At 37.8% G+C, this 21,917-nt stretch overlaps 1 protein-coding gene across 1 annotated transcript; it reads right to left on the bottom strand.

Annotated features, from left to right (window-relative positions):
- Nucleotides 1-53: 53 nt before the first annotated feature.
- On the bottom strand, nucleotides 54-17,481 carry LOC126970539 (mediator of RNA polymerase II transcription subunit 29). Its single transcript, XM_050816507.1, has 5 exons — nucleotides 17,072-17,481; nucleotides 14,709-14,770; nucleotides 13,992-14,076; nucleotides 2,952-3,050; nucleotides 54-377 (listed from the first exon to the last, which is right to left on the bottom strand). The coding sequence occupies exons 1-5, from the start codon at nucleotides 17,285-17,287 to the stop codon at nucleotides 261-263; spliced, it is 579 nt and encodes a 192-aa protein (XP_050672464.1). The 5' UTR covers nucleotides 17,288-17,481; the 3' UTR covers nucleotides 54-260.
- Nucleotides 17,482-21,917: the final 4,436 nt, after the last annotated feature.

Below are 21,917 nucleotides of genomic sequence, written 5' to 3' on the forward strand. Positions count from 1 at the left end.
CAATGTGCCGTATTTAATATGTTTCAAATGGCATAATGTCAAATAAACTGATATATAATGTAAAACTTTATTGCTATTAAATTAAAAATATAATAATCAATAATGGTTTTATTATTTATACATTAAATATATTTCCTTAATACATAATTAAGGTTGGGGAAGTCACTTGCAGGTGCGCGAGGGAGAGAGACTATCGGCAATACTCCTTCCCGGTTTTAAGAGTCCGCTTGCCATGAATGCTGGCGATAGTAACCGTTATATCATTCGGTTGGGGATATGTTCTGTGCCGCGGCGACCAGTGTGTCGTGTATGTCCTTAGCGTACGATATCTGTAGACGAACTGTGTTCAAGTATTGCGGGTAGCTGAGAGTAGTTTCCTGAAATGAAACATATTCATAAATTATATCTTTGTTTGTTGATCATCAACAGGGTTGCTCAATGGTAATATAGATCACCGCCATCCATAGAAATTATTTATCATAACTAGTTTTATGATTAATCGAATTGGACCCAGGGCCAGACACAGCAAAATTCATTACATTTTGATCAAATTAAATTTATAACGATGCGAACCCGCGACCTCTTGGGTTCCGCCCGAGCACCTTTCAAACTAAGCCAACCATCCAAATGACGTATGGTTCGTAAATCTTGGTATATCTTGTTCAGCCACCACCGGAGAGGATTCGCCTCGTTCAATGCAGTACCAGAAGGACAAACGTGGTTATCATAAGAAATAAATACCCGACCTGTTATTGGTGTGTATTGTCCCGCACTACAAAATACAAGTGTGTGTGGCACAAGTATGCGGTAGTACGGAACTTTGGCGCAGTCGCGATTAGCAACAACAAGATTTTGTCATTAAAATAATAATAGTTCGTAGGTAAGGCTAAATTTTGAACAACATTCAAAAAGGCTTTCGCCAAGACGTATTTATCTGTGTATTACAAATTCATTTTAATTTGAAAATGTCTGAGTTTCAGCGACTGTGTTTCCTACACTGATAGTATACGAGGTGTGTTCAAAAAATAACAAGAATTTTTGTTTTATGAAAAAAATCTTTATTTATTCATCAATATCTATTTTGTCCACTTCAAAGTAATCCCCCTCGGATATAATACACTTGTGCCAACGCTTTTTCCAATCCTCGAAACACTTTTGAAACTCGATCTTTGTAATAGCTTTTAGCTCTCTCAGCGATTCACTTTTACTGTCATCTATGCTTGTAAAGCGACGGCCTTTTAATGTTCTCTTTATTTTTGAAAATAGAAAAAAGTCACATGGAGCCATATCTGGCGAATATGGAGGCTGAGGCATCGTTACAGTTTTTGGCCAAAAATTCACGAACAAGCAATGAAGTGTGAGCAGGTGCATTAACGTGGTGCAAAAGCCATGAATTGAAGAATTTTTCGGTCTTGGCGATCCAGAATGCCTCCACTGGGACGATTGAGCCTTAGTTTCGACATCATATCCGTAAACCCATGTTTCGTCACCTGTTATAACACGTTTTAGTAGTTCTGCATCGTTATTAACTTCATTTAGCGACTCCTGAGCAACTTCCATTCGCCTTTCAGTTTTTGTTCGAAATTTAACAATTTTGGAACGAATTTTGCTGCCACACGTTTCATACCCAAAACATCTGAAAAAATTTCATGGCATGAGCCAACTGATATGCCAATATCATCAGCGACTCCTCTGATTGTGATTCGGCGATCGTTCATAACCATTTCTTTCATTTTTTTCACGTTTTCATCGGTTGTTGATGTGCTTGGGCGTCCGGGTCGTTCGTCATCTTCAACGTTTTCGCGGCCATCTTGGAAACGCTTATACCACTCGTAAATCCTTGCTTTTCTCATAGGAGACTCACTATATGCCTTTGTTAACATTTTACTAACTTCACTACACTTTATTTCATTTTTTACGCAAATTGAATACAAATTCTTTGATCCATTTTTTGTCACAAACGAAAATCGCCGAGCTCGAAAAACACGTCTGACGTTAGCGGCTGCCACTCAAAAAGTAAGCAATGAATATTGCTGAAAATTTTATCGTACTTCAGGGGCATGTGTACCAACATGATAAAAAAATTTATACAGGCGGACTCTACAAACCCGCGAAATTTAAAAATTCTCGTTACTTTTTGAACACACCTCGTATATATTAAAATACCTACAAGGGCCTAGATCCAGCTTTACCAATACTATTGTAACGTACCACTTTCGCAGCATTTTTATGGAAATAAGTACGCAACATTAAACATTATCATATATATCATTGTCCATAAGAGTGACAACATTATCCAATTTCTTTTTCAGCGGTTTTTAATGGACAGTTACTTTCAAAAAGTGTACACTCACCGAAAAGATCAAAAACTCTGTTGCAGTTCCTCTGTTGTTACATATAACAATCTCTTAAGACATTATGAGCGATGGTGATTATTTTAAGTACCAGCGTACCAGATATAAAACTACACTCGGCGGCCATCTTGGTTTTTATGATTATGGCATCTGTTGTTATAGCGACTACGACTACTAGGAACGCATTACAGTGTTGCTGCGCAGTGCTGCACAGCGCGGCACAAATCGTCGAAATATTTATTCAATCTTTTCGTGTGGTGCGTGTCGCACTAGAGCGGTGCTGCACTGCGCAATGCTGCGCGTCGCGGCAGAGTTGCCTCCGAAATCGTACGCTCAGTAAGAAGAAGAAACAAATAGTGATATTCGCCTTCTTGATGACGTGGCCTTGGTGTGTCAGCATTCCATATGCCACGCCACTATCACGTAACGTTGCTCGCACGCAAACTGCTATAGAAATGATGCGAGCCTGCCGCTTACTGCGGTTGTAATGCGATGGGTACCGTTGAGCGACGCTCTAATGCGGTCCGGCCTTTAGTAATAAGCACTCTGTCAACTGGATGTTACGGCTCGCTGACAGCGGAGGTAATGATGACTTACTTGTGTGATTGGTCCGGAGTCCATCCTCGTCGGTATCACCGTCAGAGGCAGGTAGTGAGCGGCTGACTGTGCCTGCTGTATGCACGTTATCGCGGTTCTCTGTAACAAACATGTTTAATAAACCAGGACATATTTCTCGATTTCTTTATGATACGAAGTGACGTCACGAACAAGACGACCTGATAAACGATACGATTCAAAACAGAATTTAAAATCACTTATGCGAGAGGATGGATGATGATGACAGGTGGCCGTTGGGGCAGTGAAGTCCTCGAATGGCGACCACGTACCGGAAAACGCAGTGTTGGCAGGCCCCCCACAAGATGGACCGACGATCTGGTCAAGATCACCGGATACGTTGTATGAAGGCAGCGCAGGACCGATCGTCGTGGAAATCTTTGGGGGAGGCCTTTGTCCAGCAGTGGACGTCTTCCGGCTGATGATGATGATTTGAGAAAATGTCTGACCTGATAAGTCGAGCCTAAGAAACAACCTATTCTTTGCGGCCATTGCAGTGCGGAGTCGCTCAGCGTCCTTGAAAAGCTAAATTGAGCTACCACGAGATTTTACTCTCAGCAACCCAATATTTCTTTCAAAAAGTAACTAATTTCACAAAGTATCTTTGTAACTAACTAGTCTGGCCATATATATTGATTCAACTTAGAAACTTCAAATTTTTAAGAATACTTAATAATTAATCAAGTTATAATTTGCACGACGAAACAGAAAAGATACCTAATATGGATATTACTTCAAAGAGAACTTAACACACACGAAAGAAAGAAAGGAAATTCATTGATTCAATTAGGTCGAAATGACACTTATCAATGTGTAAATACAATATCCGTTGCGCGCATGACCAAGGACAAACGAGGCAGTAACACCACGGCACCCCACTCCACACTCAACGTGGACTTTTGCAATATCAGGGGAATTCACTCCAACTTAAACGCCGTCCACCACCACCTTGAGACGGCGAAGCCGGCCTTGTGTTTCCTTACGGAGACGCAGATATCTCGACCTAGCGATACGTCATATTTAACGTACCCCGGGTACAAAATTGAGCACAATTTTTTGCCTCATGCCGGGGTATGTGTGTACGTTAGGGACGATATCTGCTGTCGCCGTCTCGGCAATTTTGAGGGTAGGGACCTGTCCACTCTCTGGCTCCGCGTAGATTTAGAGGACCGCGTCCGCATCTATGCGTGTGTCTACAGGTCCCATAGTGGTAACGCAGAAACCGATCATCTCATGGGCGGCGTTCAAGCGGCAATTGACGACGTGCTTGCACAGATCCCCTCCGCTGAAATCGTAGTCTTGGGTGATTTCAACGGGCACAATGCCGAATGGCTTCGATCACGTACCACAGACTACGCAGGGCGATTTGTGCATAATTTTGCATTGGCGTACGATCTGTCCCAATTGGTTGAGTCGCCAACGCGGCTCCCGGATGTGGATAGCCACATGCCGTCCTTATTAGATCTTCTGCTGACTACACATCCCGATGGTTACCAGGTCATTGTCGACGCCCCTCTCGGAACGTCCGACCATTGCCTGGTCAGGAGTGTAGTGCCTATACGACGCCCATGTCGCAGACCACCAGCGACCCGCCGCGTTTGGCACTACAAGTCAGCAGATTGGGATAGGATGCGTTCTTTTTTTGCATCCTACCCTTGGAGCAGGGTTTGTTTCCCTTCGGATGATCCTAGTGCCTGCGCCGTTGCAGTAGCCGATGTGATACTACAGGGCATGGATATTTTTATACCAAGCTCTGTAGTACCGATCGGTGGCAGATCACAGCCCTGGTTCGATGCGTCAGTTAAAGCAGCATCTGACTGCAAAAAACAGGCGTATCGAACTTGGGTTGCGGCGCTGGGCACAAAGGATCCGAACTGCAAAGTTCTAAAGAGGAAATACAACCGTGCTTCCAGATTTTTTAAGCGGCAAATCGCCCGTGCAAAGTCAAAACACGTCGTCAAAATCGGCGAGCAGCTTTCCAGTTACCCGACCGGAACACGCAAGTTCTGGTCGTTGTCGAAAGCTGCTCTTGGTAACTTCAGCCAGCCTTCAATGCCGCCGTTGCACATGAGGAATGACACCCTGGCCCATACGGCAAAAGAGAAAGACGATCTCTTGTGCGCTCTTTTCGCCTCCAACTCGACTCTTGACGACAACGGAAAAACACCGCCGACCATCCCGCGGTGTCAGAGCTCTATGCCTGAAGTACAGTTCAGACAGAAAACTGTTAGGCGAGCTCTGTTTTCGTTGGACGTCAGAAGGTCGAGCGGGCCGGATGGCATTTCTCCAATCGTGCTTAGAACGTGTGCCCCTGAGTTGACGCCGGTGCTAACGCGTTTATTCCGGCACTCTTATTCCAAAGGCGTAGTCCCTCACTCATGGAAGTCAGCCCTTGTCCATCCGATCCAAAAAAAAGGAGACAGTTCGGATCCGGCAAACTACAGGCCTATTGCTATTACCTCCCTGCTCTCCAAAATCATGGAGAACATAATTAGCCGTCAGCTCTTGGTATACCTAGAGGGTCACCAGTTGATCAACGACCGACAATACGGGTTTCGCCATGGTCGGTCGGCAGGTGATCTTCTGGTATACCTAACACATAGATGGGCTGCGGCTATTGAAAGCAAGGGGGAAGGCCTGGCAGTTAGCCTGGATATAGCGAAGGCCTTTGATCGTGTATGGCATAAGGCGCTCCTCTCTAAACTTCCATCATTTGGGCTTCCCGAGAGCTTGTGCAAGTGGACCTCCAGCTTCCGCACTGGGCGCAGCATACAGGTCATTGTCGACGGACATTGCTCGAACCCGAAGCCCGTGAATGCTGGAGTGCCCTAAGGCTGTGTGCTATCTCCTACGCTGTTTCTTCTGCATATCAATGATATGTTGGACACCTCCAACATTCATTGCTATGCAGATGACAGCACTGGTGATGCCGTATACACGGGTCATGCACGTCTCTCTCGGGAAATCGTCGACCATTGCCGGGAGAAACTTGTGTCTTCTATCGAGTCCTCTCTTGAGAAGGTCGCGAAATGGGGTAAATTGAACCTTGTCCAATTTAACCCCCAGAAGACTCAAGTTTGCGCGTTTACCACTAAAAAAACCCCATTTGTCGCATCACCGCTCTTCGACAACACTTCCCTAAAAGCCTCGCCTAGTATCGGAATACTGGGTCTCGAAGTCTCGAGCGATTGCCAATTCCGTGGCCATCTGGAGGGCAAAGCCAAATTGGCTTCAAAGAAACTGGGCGTCATTAATAGAGCACGGCAATACTTCAAGCCGGCCCACATTCTAGCGCTGTACAAAGCGCAGGTCCGGCCACACATGGAGTATTGCTGTCATCTCTGGTCTGGCGCACCCCAGTATCAGCTCGATCCATTTGACCGCGTGCAACGCAGAGCAGCGCGAATTGTCGGGGACCCAGTACTCTGTGAACGGCTGGATCACTTGGCGTTGCGTAGAGACGTCGCTTCATTGTGTGTCTTCTACCGCATTTATCACGGGGAGTGTTCCGAAGAGCTGTTTTACCTAATTCCTGCCGCCGAATTCCATCTTCGCACGACACGCCACAAGTTAGGATATCATCCTCACCATCTGGATGTGTGGCGGTCCTCCACAGTGCGGTTTACAAGGAGCTTTCTTCCACGTACTACAAAGCTGTGGAATGAACTTCCTTGTGCGGTGTTTCCGGGACGATACGACATAAAGGTACCCTTCAAAAAAAGCGCGTACACCTTCCTTAAAGGCCGGCAACGCTCCTGTGATTCCTCTGGTGTTGCAAGAGAGTATGGGCGGCGGTGATCACTTAACAACAGGTGACCCGTAAGCTCGTTTGTCCTCCTATTCCATAAAAAAAAAATATGTTATAACTTTTTTTTAATTAATCGTTAAATCCAAAAAATAGCAATGAGTACAAAATAGTTAAACTATAGCTGATTCTAATCTGTTAGTTCAAACTTCAGATTAATTTATTCCAGAGATAAATTCAAAGTAAACCAACAAGTTATTCCAAGTTTTAAACTTTTTTGTGTTTTAGGATAAACTTTTCACAGCATGCCACAACAGCGCCTACTTCTGCCGTGAAGCAGTAATGTGTAAACATTATTGTGTTTCAGTCTGAAGTGAAATAAAAAAGAGAAAAGTGAAATTACTGGGCAAATCAGACTTAACATCATATGTCTCAACCTTGTGACAACCGCAATTGGACGTAATTCCAAAAAAAACGTTCCAAACCACAATGATTGTGGTTTGGAACGTTCGTAATTTGAGTTATAAACACAAAACTGGCCACGTAATTCATATTGTCGGACTGACAAAAAATGGCACCTAAACTGTCACTCTTTAAATTATGACTTAGTAGCCCAACCCACATGTATGGAATACTGTAATATTTATTGAACCTGAATTCCTTAAAATGTGATGTTTGTGGCTTGGAAAGTTTTTGAGGAGCTAAGTCCAATTGTAGTGCCGAATTATTGGATTTCCAAGAATCCTGAGCGGCACTGTATTGTAATGGTCAGGGAGTATACCATCTGCTGAACGTCGTGTTCGTCTCGACCCTTATTTTTATAAATTACAACTTGCACAGTCATAATTTGTTTACAACTGCAAGAAGTTCTTAAAGAGATAACGTATTTTGTAACTATACAATCAAATAGCCTGTTGCTAATAGCCGCGGCCGTACAAGACGTGCGCTGTAAACATTATTATCAATCACTGATAACTCGGTTGAATATAAAATGCATTCTACGCAATCGAACGATGCATTAAAATATTAATGGACAAATAGGAAATTGTTAGGAATCGTACACAACAACATTTAGTTAGTATTTCAAGTATTGCTTGTATGGCGTTTAGTTCTCACCATTTCAATTCTTGTCACAGTCAACAGCTCCAACGATTTTCATAAAATTTAGTATACAGGGGATTTCGGGAGCGATAAATCGATCTAGCTGGCTTAAACACGCCATTGGTAAGCACACACACTTTTTCTTCTATTCACAAGGTCTTTTCGCCGACGTTCGTTATATTATGTGGACTTGGAATCGTAGGTATTCAAATATTAATACTTTTCTTTTGTTTCCAAATAGGATGTAACATCACATCTTGAAAGTCAAAAACTACCACCCATTCCAAAACGAATGCCTCAGACCTAAGAACAATGGGCGCAACAAACTCAGCGGGCTTTTTTTTTTCATCAAAAAAATATGTTTACAAAGTAATATTGTACAATTAAACTTATTACTTAATAGCCTGGTGTCGGGTGGTCGCTCCATTCCCAATCTGCGTTATCATTAAGAAAGTCATTTATGTTATAGTAACCTTTACCACACAAACGTTTTTTAACAATTCTTAGGAATAATATTTTTGTTTTGAAAATTTTCTGGGATCTTGTTGTAAAAGCATATACATCGCCCCACAAAAGACTTACTAACTCCACTTAGCCGAGTAGTTGGCATTATAAGTTATGCCTGTTCCTGGTGTTAACATCATCATTGGCTCAAAAACCTTGGATAAAGTATATAGCTGGATGTGACAAGCAATCAATAATAGCATGTAAATAATATAGCAACTAGATTACTATTATCTCCAATGGAATATATATTATATGCTTTGCTGTATATACTACATGATCGCAGAAAAATGCAAAGATTTCTTTATTAAATTCAAAAGATTTGCCAAAACAAAAAGTTTATGTGGTAAGGTTACTAGATCATATAAAATGACTATCCTAATAATTATACCACATAGTGGTAATTTTGCGAACTCAAACTTAATAGTTTGTTGTTTAGTGTGGGTGTAATATAATGTAGGAAAATCGCTAAACGAAGATCATTCAACAGTTTGGTTGCGCGTAGAAGAAAGTCCCTTAAAAACCTCACTGAAGAGGAACACCAGACATCCAGTAGATGGTGATGATATCCTAATTTATGGCGTGGAGTGCGATGGCTGTATTCAGGAATCATTTTTTTTTCTGAAGAGGAGGACAAACGAGCGTACGTGTCACCTGATGTTAAGTGATCACCGCCGCCCACATTCACACAGGAGCGTTGCCAGACTTTAAGGATTACTTGTTAACTTATTCTAGTAGGCTTTATAAGATACATAATAGCTTTAAGGATAAATGTATACACTTTTGTAATAAAGTCCCAGCTACTGTTCTGGCATTATCTATAAATAAATTTAAATGTTTTATAAAAAAAATGGCTCTGTCATAAATCCTATTACTCCACAACTGAATATCTAAGTGATCCAACAGCCTGCGACTAGATTATGATTTATAGCAATAGCAATGACAGTATAATATTGTATATTACATTAAAAAGAGCACATAAAAAAGCATTCTGAAAGAGATTCTTGCGCCGCTTCTTCTCTCTCAGTGAATCATTTGTTTTTGAAGCGGTAGTAGTATCTAGTATATTAGGAATGACATAAAAAAAATGGTAAAGGATCAATTTTGAGAAAATAAATGCCTTTTATACCTTTTCTTTATAAAAATAAGGGACGAGACGAGCAGGACGTTCAGCTGATGGTAATTGATACGCCCTGGCCATAACAATGTAGTTCCGCTCAGGATTCTTGAAAAACCTAAAAATTCTGAGAGGTACTACAATTATGCTCGTCACCTTAAGACGTAAGATATTAAGTCTTATTTACCCAGTAATTTTACTAGCTACGGCGCCCTTCAGACCGAAACACAGTAATATTTACCCATTACTGCTTCACGGCAAAAATAAGCCTCCCACTGATAGAGGAAGGTGTACACCGCACAAGGAAGCTCATTCCACAGGTTTCGCTTGCACAGTATTCAATATACACTACCGCTTACAAGACAATTGTTGTCAGTTACAGCAGATAAGAGCGAAGCCAACACATCACTGATGATCGTGAGCTGGGCGGATATTAGCGGTGCGCGGGTCAGATGTTAATTGTTACTGACTGCATTCCTACTTGATACTCGTCCACTATACAATGTATATATTGTATTGACTATAATAATAATAATATTGACACACTTTTTACACAAATTATCTTGCCCCATTGTTGCTTATGGAGGGTTCTGCAAGAGCTTGGTGTACCAAATCATCTCATCGCTTTGCTTCGCACCCTGTATGGCTCAAGCCAGGGAGTTGTAAGAGTTGATAAAACAACCTCGATACCCTTTAAGTTTCATCAAGGAGTGCGCCAGGGATGCATTTTGGCGCCCATTCTCTTCAACGCCTATGGAGAGCACATTATGAGACGTACCTGCGAACTGGGAGGGAGGCATCACAATTGGTGGCGTGAAAATCACCAACTTGCGCTACGCCGATGAAACTACTCTTCTTGCAGCAAATGAGTCAGAAATGGCTGCACTTCTTGAACGTATGGAGCGGATTAGTGGAGAGATGGGACTTCCCATAAACAGGTCCAAGACCAAAGTCATGGTGGTGGATAGATCTGGGAAGTTGGAACTAACTGGTGCGCTGGGCCTAGAAATGATGGACAACTTTATCTACCTGGGTTCCAACATAAGTAACGATGGTTCGTGCGAGAGGGAAGTACGCAGGAGAATTGGCATGGCTAAGAGCGCTTGGAAGAATCTGGAGAGATCGCAACATTTCCGTAAAAACTAAGGCCAAACTGGTACGGACCCAAGTCTTCTCAATATTTTCGTACGGCGCTGAGACTTGGACACTAAAAGCTGCAGACCGCAAACGCCTTGACGCCTTTGAGATGTGGTGCTGGAAAAAGATGCTCCGTATCCCCTGGACAGCATTTCGATCTAATCTCTCCATACTGCGTGAACTCAGGATCTCCTCGCGATTGTCTTCCGAATGTCTGCGCAGAGTTTTAGAATACTTCGGTCACATCGCAAGGAAGAACGATGGAAACCTTGAGGGGCTCATTGTGGTCGGCAAAATAGATGGGAAGAGGCCTCGTGGACGCAGTCCAACACGATGGTCCGATCAGATCCGCTCCGCCCTCGACTCTACGGTTCACAATGCCTTTCACACCGCCAGAGACAGGAATAGATGGAGAGCGATCATACGTGAGAAAGTGATACAGAGGGGTGGTCACGACCCTCAGTACTGAGGATTACGACGCAGGGAGGAGGATCTTGCCCCAAGTTAAGCATATATAGCCTGTGTTATAGGTTACAAGACAATTATATATTTAATACAATATACTTAATTAAACTTACATAAATTCATATAACATACATAAATACATTTAAACATCCATGACTCGGAAACAAACTTCCATATTCATCATATAAATGCTTACACCTACCGGGACTCGAACCCGGGACCTGTAGCTTAGTTAGTAGGATCGCTAACCACTCGGCTATACAGGTCGTCAATATACGTCGTCAGGTCTATGCTATATTCAAATTCAAATATTTTTATTCACAATAGGATTCAAAATCACTTATTGAACGTCAAAAACTACCACCCATTCAAAAGAGACTGCCTCAGACCTGAGAAGAATGGGCGCAAGAAACTCAGCGGGCTTTTTTTTATATAAAAATATGGAATACAATGTGATATCGTACAATAAACATCTACAATTAAAGAGCCTGAGGGTGTTCGCTTTATTCCCAGACCGTGGTGTCATCAAGAAAATCGTTTATGTTATAGTAACCTTTCCCACACAAACGTTTTTTAACAATTCTTTTAAATTTCGTAACACATTTGTTTTGTGCATTTTCTGGGGATATATGTAGAAGCATATACATCGCCCAACAAAAGACTTACTAACTCGACCCAACCGAGTAGTAAGCATAACAAGTTTATGTTTGTTCCTCGTGTTAACATGATACATGTGACCGTTTCTAGAAAATTCCTCAATGTGCTTATGAACATACAGAACATTATCAAAAATATATTGAGAAGCAACAGTCAAAATGTTTATTTCTTTAAAATTCTCTCTTAATGATTCTTTCGGACCTAGGTTATAAATCGCTCGAATAGCCCTCATCTGCAGCACAAAGATGATATTAACATCGGCCGCACTGCCCCATAACAATATACCATAGGACATAATACTATGACATACACATATATATATATATATATATGTGTATGTGTATATATATATATATATATATATATATATATACATACATATTTGACAACCTGTATAGCCGAGTGGTTAGCGATCCTACCTACTAAGCTAGAGGTCCCGGGTTCGAATCCCGGTAGGTGCAAGCATTTATATGATGAATATAGATGTTTGTTTCTGAGTCATGGATGTTTAAATGTATTTATGTATGTTTAAGTAAGTATATTGTATTAAATATATCATTGTCTTGTAACCCATAACACAGGCTATATATGCTTAACTTGGGGCAAGATAATTTGTGTAAAAAGTGTGTCAATATTATTAATATTATATTATACATATACTTCCAATTACACTGGCCTGAAAACTATGTAGGTACCACCACCTTTAAAATTACAATATCGTTTAAGTACACAAGATATATTTAAGAAATAATAAAATAAGTTTAAAAAAAAACTAAAAAACACGCTTTGGTTGAAAAGCTAATGGTTGAAAATTAAAATGAACATCAATTCTGCCTTATTGACGGTAGATGAAAAAATGATATAAATAAACGAAAATTTTATTTTCCAAATTGAAAAATGGAATAATTTTATCAAATTAATGTATGATCATCGAATTTTGGCCGTTTAAAGTGGGTCAAAATCGCGCCTAAATTAGTCGGTTACAAACAAATAAAAAGGACTCGTAAAAGAGTTTTATTTTGTATATAAAATCTTCATAGACTATATATAAACAAAAATTTTTTTGTTTTGTTTTTTATTTCAAAATATTTCTTGATCATTGAGTCTTGTTAGAAAAGCTAAGTTAGACAACAGCACATAATATACTTTATTTATCATGACTTTTCTGGAACTAGGCATAAGTATGGTGAGAGAGACTACGAATGGTCTAGAAAGTGAAGCGAAGGTACGAAGAGACTGGAAACCACTGAAGAGAACATAAACAGTAATAACAGAACAAGTATACTAGTACTACTACGACGACCTGTATAGCCGAGTGGTTAGCGATCCTATCTACTAAGCAAGAAGTCCCGGGTTCGAATCCCGGTAGGTGCAAGCATTTATATGATGAATATGGATGTTTAAATGTATTTATGTATGTTTAAGTAAGTATATTGCATTAAATATATCATTGTCTTGTAACCCATAACACAGGCTATATATGCTTAACTTGGGGCAAGATAATTTGTGTAAAAAGTGTGTCAATATTATTATTATTATGACTAGTGCCCGAGAAGACCGTTATATTTTTACCACTCTGTTGAGAAATCGCCACGTAAATAGTCCAGACCGAAAGGGACTACATTGGGGATAGTACAAGGAGAAGAATACTTGCTGAAGCAAATCTGAAACCAACCAACTTCATAGAGAGCCTCGACTAGCGAGAAATATGATTCGCTCCTAAACACATACATTGGGAATAAAATGATCAAAAATTTTGTTCACAGGTGAGTTTTGACTCTACACTTTACACTTCTGATGGAAGGCGAAGTGTCTACAGGTGACCTGGTGAGCGATATCTTCAAGCCTGCTTCATAAAGAGTCCAGTACGGTGGAGGTAGTATACATGTATGTGCTGGCATATCTTCAGAAGGTCTCACAGAGTTAGTGGCCATAAAAATAGCACTCTGACTGTTGAAGGCTATGCCAAAATGATTCTTAATGAGTATGCATAGCCGTATTTTGCAGGTATGGTTGATGGATCGGCTCAAGTCTTGCAAAAATATATTCAGGAGGTTGGCATCAGCGTAATGGCTTGGCCATCAAGAAGACCTGATCTCAACCCTATTGGGCATGCCTGGAGCTAGGCAGGCTAGTCAGAAGCTGCAGACCAGCATGAGACAATATTATATACAAAATTTAAAAAAGAAAGTATTTAAATTAATGTAGTATCAAAATGTATCATACAAAAACTGTTAAAAAAATAAACGTTTTAAAAATAAACGGTTAAACGCAACAAAAAAAATTATGTGCTTACCAAGTGTAATTCCATTTGGTCACATAAGGAAAAGAAATCCTCTAAGTTTTTGTCGAACCTAGAAGCTGGATTCTCGGCGCCTTTTCTGAAATAATAAATATTTTACACAAATTAAATTGAAAACAAATTTTATGATCAATGCGGAACTAATATTAAAAAATTCAATATAAGAAAAAGGAATTATCGGCCATAAACGTTTTTTCAAGACAGCACTTGAAGGTCCACCTGGATTTGTCAGCATTTTGACCCTTATGCTCAGTCACAAACCATAAATGGGACATTGATTTTATGGAAGTATAGAATTATTGTTAACTAGTTCCAAAATATGATATATAAGGTTCTATTCTATTCTATTCTTTCTAGTGGCTTCTGTGGAAGGGGCACCACAACTCGCCAATGTCACGTTTCAGTAGACCAACAAGCTTAGTGTGTCATTTGATCGGTGTAAACGAATTTATAAGTGATTATAGTAATGGCCGGTGCCCAGAATCAAAACAGATTTATATATAAGGTTTGTCACAAAAAATGTAGTGTAGATTCATTGGCTGGACCTAATCTGTTGATGATCGGCATAATATAAAGCCACAAGTAAGCACGGGCCCTCAAATACTGTCAGATATTTAGGACCCGATGAGTTCACAGGCCTTCTATTACATAAAAAACAGAGTGTTAAAACATTAATAATTGTTATCATATCATTTTGTTGAAACTACTTACTGTGTATTTGAATCTACATTGTGATTTTGATGTAGTATTTGAGCTGCTGATTTCAAAGTCATCTGCAAAAGAAAGTTGATGTATAATTATTTTGACTGTTGCTATCATTTCTCTCAAAGAAAAATTTAAAGATATACATATTATGACTGTTCAATGTCAGTACATTTATGAAAATTTAATATATGTTCACAAAAATCGTCACCTTTTTGCTCTTAATAGTGATTTTCATTATTATAACACTAGAAATAAGGGATTGCTTGTAACTAATTCTAATAAGGCTTCATAAGATACATAATAGCTTTAAGGGTAAATGTCTACACTTCTATAATAAAGTGCCAGCCGCTGTTCAGGCATTATCTATAAATCAATTTAAATGTTTTATAAAAAAATGGCTCTGTCGTAAATCCTATTACTCCACTGCTGAATATCTAAATGATTGGACAGCCTGGGACTAGATTGTGATTATTTTATAGCGATAGAAATGACTGTACAATATTGTATATTTTTATTGAAAAGAGCGCAAAAAAAGAATGCTGTGAGAGTTTCTTGCACCACTTCTTCTCTCTCAGAGCGCCATTTGTTTCGGAAGTGGTAGTAGTATCTAGTAGTTATTAGAAATGACATCAAAAAGAATTCTAAACGAATCAATTTTGAGAAAATAAATGCCTTTTTATGCCTTTTATTTAAACTAAAAATTGTAGGAAAATATCTAAACCTGATTTTATAAATATTTGGTTCTATAGAAATATATTTATTTACCATAGAGATTGACAATAACACAACATATTGCCACTAACACTTGGTAATTAACTGGAAGCTACATGAGTGTGTAAAGGGGCTTAGACATGGAATACATACATGTACCTATGTGATCACTATTCTACTTAGAGAGGTGGCCTTGCTAAGGTTACTCCTAGCAAAGTGTTATCGAAAAGTTTGCTTCTTTTTAATGTGGCTTCTAGAATTATACCTTGGTACTGCTAATTCTAAAATAACTACTACTATTTAACAAATTAGGACAGTCAGTAATTTAATGGAAAAAATAATAGTTGAAAAAAAACTAAAAAGCACGCTTTATATAAAATTTAACTAAAAAATAGAAAATAAATTTAAATTGAAAATAGTGTAAAAAAAAGTAAGTGTGGGGAGCTTTTTAAGATATTATTAAAATAATAATTCTTTTACAATTTAGTTTTTTTTAACTATTATTTTTTTTTTTTCATTTTTTAGTCAAATTAGTGTAATGTTTATATAAATAAAAAAATAAATCTACAAAGTTTGAATGAAATCTAGCCCTTTAAAGTGGGTCAAAATCGCGCCCAAAGAAGTGGTTACAAACATACAGGTGAAGCTAATATAAAGCATATAAAAATAAACATCTGTAAATTCTCTAGGATTACTCAATGTAATCCTAGAGAATTTACAGATGTTTATTTATATAAATCTCTCTCTCAAGAGAGAGATTTATATAATTTCTGATGATCATAAGAGCTTTGCTTTTAGCTTGTTTCAGTACATTATCTCAGTCAGTCAATAGTTGGGGGTCCCCTGTGAACTCATATAAAACATGGAAGCATTCTGACAATTAAAAATAGCACAACTAAAATTATACTGTGGGCAGGTAAAAGTGTACCTGTTTAAAGATAATATGAATCTGTTTTGTTAGGTGATATTATTATGTTTTACATAATTTCATTTAGGGCAAGTCATATTTAAACTAATAACTTATAGTATTCTCAATATTCATGAAGCCTTTTCACTCAATTTAACCTATAGTTTTAATCTATATATCTATCAAGTCCTTTTATTCTGAGTTAGAGCATGTCTCTTAACTCAGTGTGCCGGTTGGCAAAGGCCTCCTCTAGCTCTTTCAATTGGGGTCTCTTGTGGGCCAATCTTCTCCAGTTCCGGCCCACTGTGAGTTTGAGTTCATCCTCCCATCTTGTTTGATGTCTCCTCTGGCTCCATGTGCAACCTCTTGGATACCAATTAGTAACAATTTTGCTCCATATCTCCTGGCTCTCTCTTATCATGTGGCCAGTCCATCTTCACTTCTGCTGATCTATTTTATTAAGTATTTCTCTGGTTACTTTTGTTTTTGTCTCAGGTTTTCATTTCTAACTATGTCTAGTCTGCATGTTCCCGTTATACTACGTTCCATAGACCTTTGGCAGTACTCAAGCCTGCAGCAGTGCTCATTGTTGAGTATGTATACTATAGCTTAGATTTAGTATACTTTAGTTTAGTTTTAATATAAATGTTAAATATTTAAGGCAAAACAATATAATTTCTATGCTAATAGAGTATTAAAATGTTAAGTGACAATCTATTTATTACTTTCAAAATGTAATTTAATTACTTACTGGTAAAGACTCCCGTAGAGAACCCATAAGAGTTTTAACTTTTGAGATATTGTCCAGTTTTTCTTGCTGTGTTTGTTGGGACAAAGCCGGCTGCATTTGTTGAGGAGATGGTTGTTGCATTATTGGTCCAGATACTGGCAGTTGCATGGCTACATTCGATGCGGGACCCATAGGACCGCCAGGGTTCATAGGAACATGCATATTCATTTGATTCATTATAGAAAATGAATCAGGAAATGGAAAATTGCCAACAACAAATAGTTTCCTAAAACGCTTATAATAATAAATTTAAATTTTCGTTTTATCCAGGTATCCTGAATCCTAATTTTAAAGATTCTCAAGTTAAAACTTAATTTTTTTTGTGTGAATTTATGAAACTTAAAATTATATCATAACATTACCAAAGAGAATTTAAACACTACGTTCTCGGTAGAGTAATAGTATTCTGTGACAACGACAGAGTAATATTTTTTTCGATTAATTATTTTAACAACTGAGTACATATAAACATCCGTCCACAGAACACTTTTACTCTAACGATCTACTGCATCCGTCAATATAACTCGGGACCTGGCTCGAATGACAGTTCTAGCAAGTACGGTCAGCAAGAAGAACTTAACAAAAGTGGTTCAAATCAAGTGGGCCCAATGACGTTGACGACAAAATTACTTAATATTCTAAGATATAGACATATCATTCGCAGTCTAATAGCAAATGTGTGCTTATAGACAATGTAAGCAAACTTTTCTCCTTAGTCGTGTGTCAACTGTGTGTCTGTTGACTGACACCTATGCTATATAAATTGATTAATTAATATGTTAATAACGAAATAGTAGATTTTACAACGAGTGCACAAAACGAACCATTTTATCCGAGACTTTTAGCTGCGCCGAAGGCGAGGGCTGATAGTAATGTCGAGGATAAAATGGTTTTGTGGACGAGTTATAAGCTCTGCTTATCATTTCGATTGTGAGGAAATAAAACAGTAGTATAACATGAACATATTTAACAATTTTAGCAAATTTGAAGAAATTAATGAACGCACGAAAAAACAAGACCTGTTTCCCGCTGCTTTTCTTTAAATCTTACGACATTAATTAGGCTTGGGCTCCACACCTATACAGCCTTCTATTAAATTAATTTTGTAATATATACATAATTTTAATTAATTAAATAACCTATCTTATTTTAATTTAAATTATAATATCTTTTATGTCTTAAAAAACACATGAGGCAAAAAAATTACAGTAAGTATTATAAAATAACAAATTCTATCTCTGAACTTTTTATTGTGTTTGGCTGTATGGCTCATTTTATTTGCCTTAATATAGATACATTTATGAGTAGATATGCTAATGCATTTGTGCAATAAAATTGATTTTGTGCAGCAATAAGCACACATCGTGCACAAATAAGCAATTTCAGAGCATGAGAAGTGAAAAAAATATTTTTTCATTAAATATTATACAATTATTGACAAGTATTCACATCCATTTCTCTCCCGCTTGTCAGAATGAGACAGATGAAAGGACACAGTCAGAAATGAAAACTATAGAGTGGCTATTTTTTTAAAGGCCTAGTGAAAATGTTAACAAAGACTAGCAATATTGTATTTTGTGTACAGAAATACATTGCCGGTGAATATAAACGGCTTACAAGTACGTGAACAATAACAAACTAGTGTTAATTACGGTATCACAGACGAATCGTTAACTAGTGATAATTGATACTTATTTAAACCGCAAATCTGTAAAAGCTAATGTTTTCCAGCATTCTTTAATGAAAAATAATTAGCACGCGTTGCTAGAGAGATATGTGAAAATTTTACAAAACCAATAAGTCGAGAGTCATTTGCTCGAAACATATCCTCGAGGAAGATTTATATTTCAACGTTAAAGGATTTCAGCGTTTAAAAATCAAGCTCAAAAAGTATTATAAAACTTTTTTAGCATTAAAAGTCTTGAAATCTCTTTCAAAATTCAATATGTTTAGTCAAATTGATGCACGTATAATTTGAGAAAAGCTGTCATACATTGATGTCCGCTTACACAAAATATGCCAAAAAGATGTCTGAGACTAAAAGACTAATTATAACAAAGTATTTAATTTATTTCAGGGAACTTAACATTTTAATTACAAATTTACCAAATTATTTTATGTTAATGAAAATAATTATATTTGAGTGATCCCCTCATTATAGGTTACCTTAACTTATTAGATCCAAATTGGTTTGAGCGGTTAAGGAGTAATAAATATACACTCAAACCACTAAATAAACATAATACATTTGTAATATGGGTGTGATTTTGATCAGAAAATAGGGACAGACTGACAAACGTTAAACCTATGTGCCACATTACGGCTTTGGTTTTGTAATTTGTATGAAGTGAATTTTATAATATATGTATGGAACGTCATTGAGTAAGCCAGTAAAATATATTTTTTTTTCGTAAGGCTTAGAGCATCATATTAGTCTGTGGCTTAGAGTCACTTACTGAGCATGTAATCACAAAATGCTGCCAGATCCAGATGCTCATGAAAAAAACTTTTTTGCGGATATCTCGGAATCTATGCACTTTTAGATAAAAGTTGTAGAAACCATTAATGAATAAAATAAAATTTCCCAAACTGTATTTCCTGTAAACTTTTTTATAAGTCTGTTTACGATTTATGACCCATTTAATGAACGAGTTTTCGTATCATGTCTGATAACTATTAAAATATTGGATTAATAAAAAAGGCATCCATCCATTTTAATAGATCAGTATATTATTTACTACAACGTTTGTTTAAAACTTGTTTCTTAATGTCTATACTTTTTTAGTATAAAGTTGGAAATTTCAAGGTACCCATATCATAATATAGTACTCGTAGTTACTGGCATAGTGCCAGTTCCGAAGCGACAGGAAAGTTCCGATCCGGAAGTTTATAGACCAATAGCTCTGCTCTGCGCGCCTGCCAAGGTGTTCGAGTCAGCTCTTCACTACGCAGTACGCGCAGGTAAGGGCCCAGTTGTCTGACGGACAGTATGGCTTTCGCCCTGGGCGTGGAATATCAGGTAACCTGCTGCATTCAATGTCTAAAGTAGTGTCGGTTGTGGATGCTGGTGATCAGGTAGATGTCGCCTACTTTGACTTCCGAAGGGCGTTCGACACAGTGGACAGTGATGTCTTCCTCGCGAAGCTGGCTGGCGTGGGCTGTACGCCACATTCGCTGACGTTCTTTGCTAGCTATCTGCGGGACAGGCGTCAGTATGTCGACTGTGGTGAGTGCTGTTCGGACCAGTACTGGTCAAGATCTGGCGTCAGCCAAGGCAGTAATTTGGGTCCCCTTCAGTTTGTGATCATGATAAATGATCTATCTGTGGTGGTCCAGGAATCTACTTGCCTTTTGTTTGCTGACGACCTCTAATTAGTGCGCGAAATAAGTGACATCTCAGATCACGATAAACTCCAGGAAGATATAGAAAGAGTGGGGCAAGAAAAATAACCTACCCTTCAACGTAAGAAAGCATTCCAAGTCATCTTTATTTTATTTGCTGCATTTTTAATTATTTTTCTGATATGCATAAACTTTGCATTAGAACAAAAACTTTTAAATAATTTAGAGTATTTTTAAGAAAAGATGTATCATGATTATATAATGATCTCTCACTATATAGTTCATATAGCCTTTGTCTTCTCCTATGAATGCCAGCCGTTGCCCAATCATTAAACGACAAGAGACCACCTGCTATGACTGTCTTAGAAATAAATATAGAAGCAACCCTTGTTTTAATTATTTTAAATAACATATCATACATTTCATTTTATGATTATTATATTATTATCATTATTATTATATTTGAATAAATCCGAATTTGAGAGTTTTACTGACACATTAACTATATTTCTCCATTCGCCTATTATTCACAGGAACAAACGTAAACTTTTTAATTTTAGTCCATTTATTGACCTCGATATTAAAAGAGGCTAACTGACCAAAGTAGTTTGAACTCAGTTTGTTTATTATTGCCTGAGAAATGGGATTATAATTGGTAAATATATTGTTATCAATACAGCTTTTGGAGGTGCCGTTACTCTAGTAGGCTCTAAGAGAATATTGGTTAAATCATATGATTTGAACACATATCTGAATCTAATACTGGTGGTGGATTTTTCTATTAAATTCATATTAAAATCACCACATATCATGGTAAACTTCTTAGACTTAGATAATTTTAATAAAACCTCCTCCAATACACTTTCAAAAGTCTGTACAACAATGGATCGAGCCCAACAAATCCAAAAAAATTACAAAACAAATAAGCATATTTATATTTCATCACTTAAGGATTTAAGTTTTCTGCATTTAACCACATTTTAAATTTGACCAAAGCTGTCATACAAATATGTTGATATCCGCTTACACTACATATACCAAAAAGATATCCTGGAAAAGTATAAAAAGTATTCAATTCGAGGAACTAAATATTTACATAACAACTTTAAGTAATTATTTTATGTAAAAAAAATATTATATTTAAGTATTAGTTTCTCTCATTAAAGGTTACCTTAACTTATTTAACCCAAATCCCTTTAGAACATAAAAATACAGATATAAACACAAGCCAATAAATGAAGATACAAACTTTCCCCTTTATAATGTCAGTTTTGATGAAAAACGTTAAAAACCTCCGACTGAACAGATGTTGGGAAAATAGGGCCAGACTGACAAACGTAAAACTTGTAGAAACCCTCTTTTCGTCTGGGTTAAAAAAAACACCTAACTGCTACTATACTAATGTCCAAATCGGGTTCTAAACTCAAAATACGCAGCTGAAACTAAAGGAGTGTTTACATTGCTG

This window comes from Leptidea sinapis, chromosome 21, assembly GCF_905404315.1.
Source record: "Leptidea sinapis chromosome 21, ilLepSina1.1, whole genome shotgun sequence".
Taxonomy (NCBI): domain Eukaryota; kingdom Metazoa; phylum Arthropoda; class Insecta; order Lepidoptera; family Pieridae; genus Leptidea; species Leptidea sinapis.

Coding starts and splice junctions, on each gene's coding strand:
- LOC126970539 (XM_050816507.1), bottom strand. CDS start 17,287: ATGAATCAAATGAATATGCATGTTCCTATGAACCCTGGCGGTCCTATG. Junction 14,771..17,071: donor CTCTACGGGAGTCTTTACCA/GTAAGTAATTAA, acceptor TTTCTTTTGCAG/ATGACTTTGAAATCAGCAGC. Junction 3,051..13,991: donor ACCAAATGGAATTACACTTG/GTAAGCACATAA, acceptor TGTTTGTTACAG/AGAACCGCGATAACGTGCAT.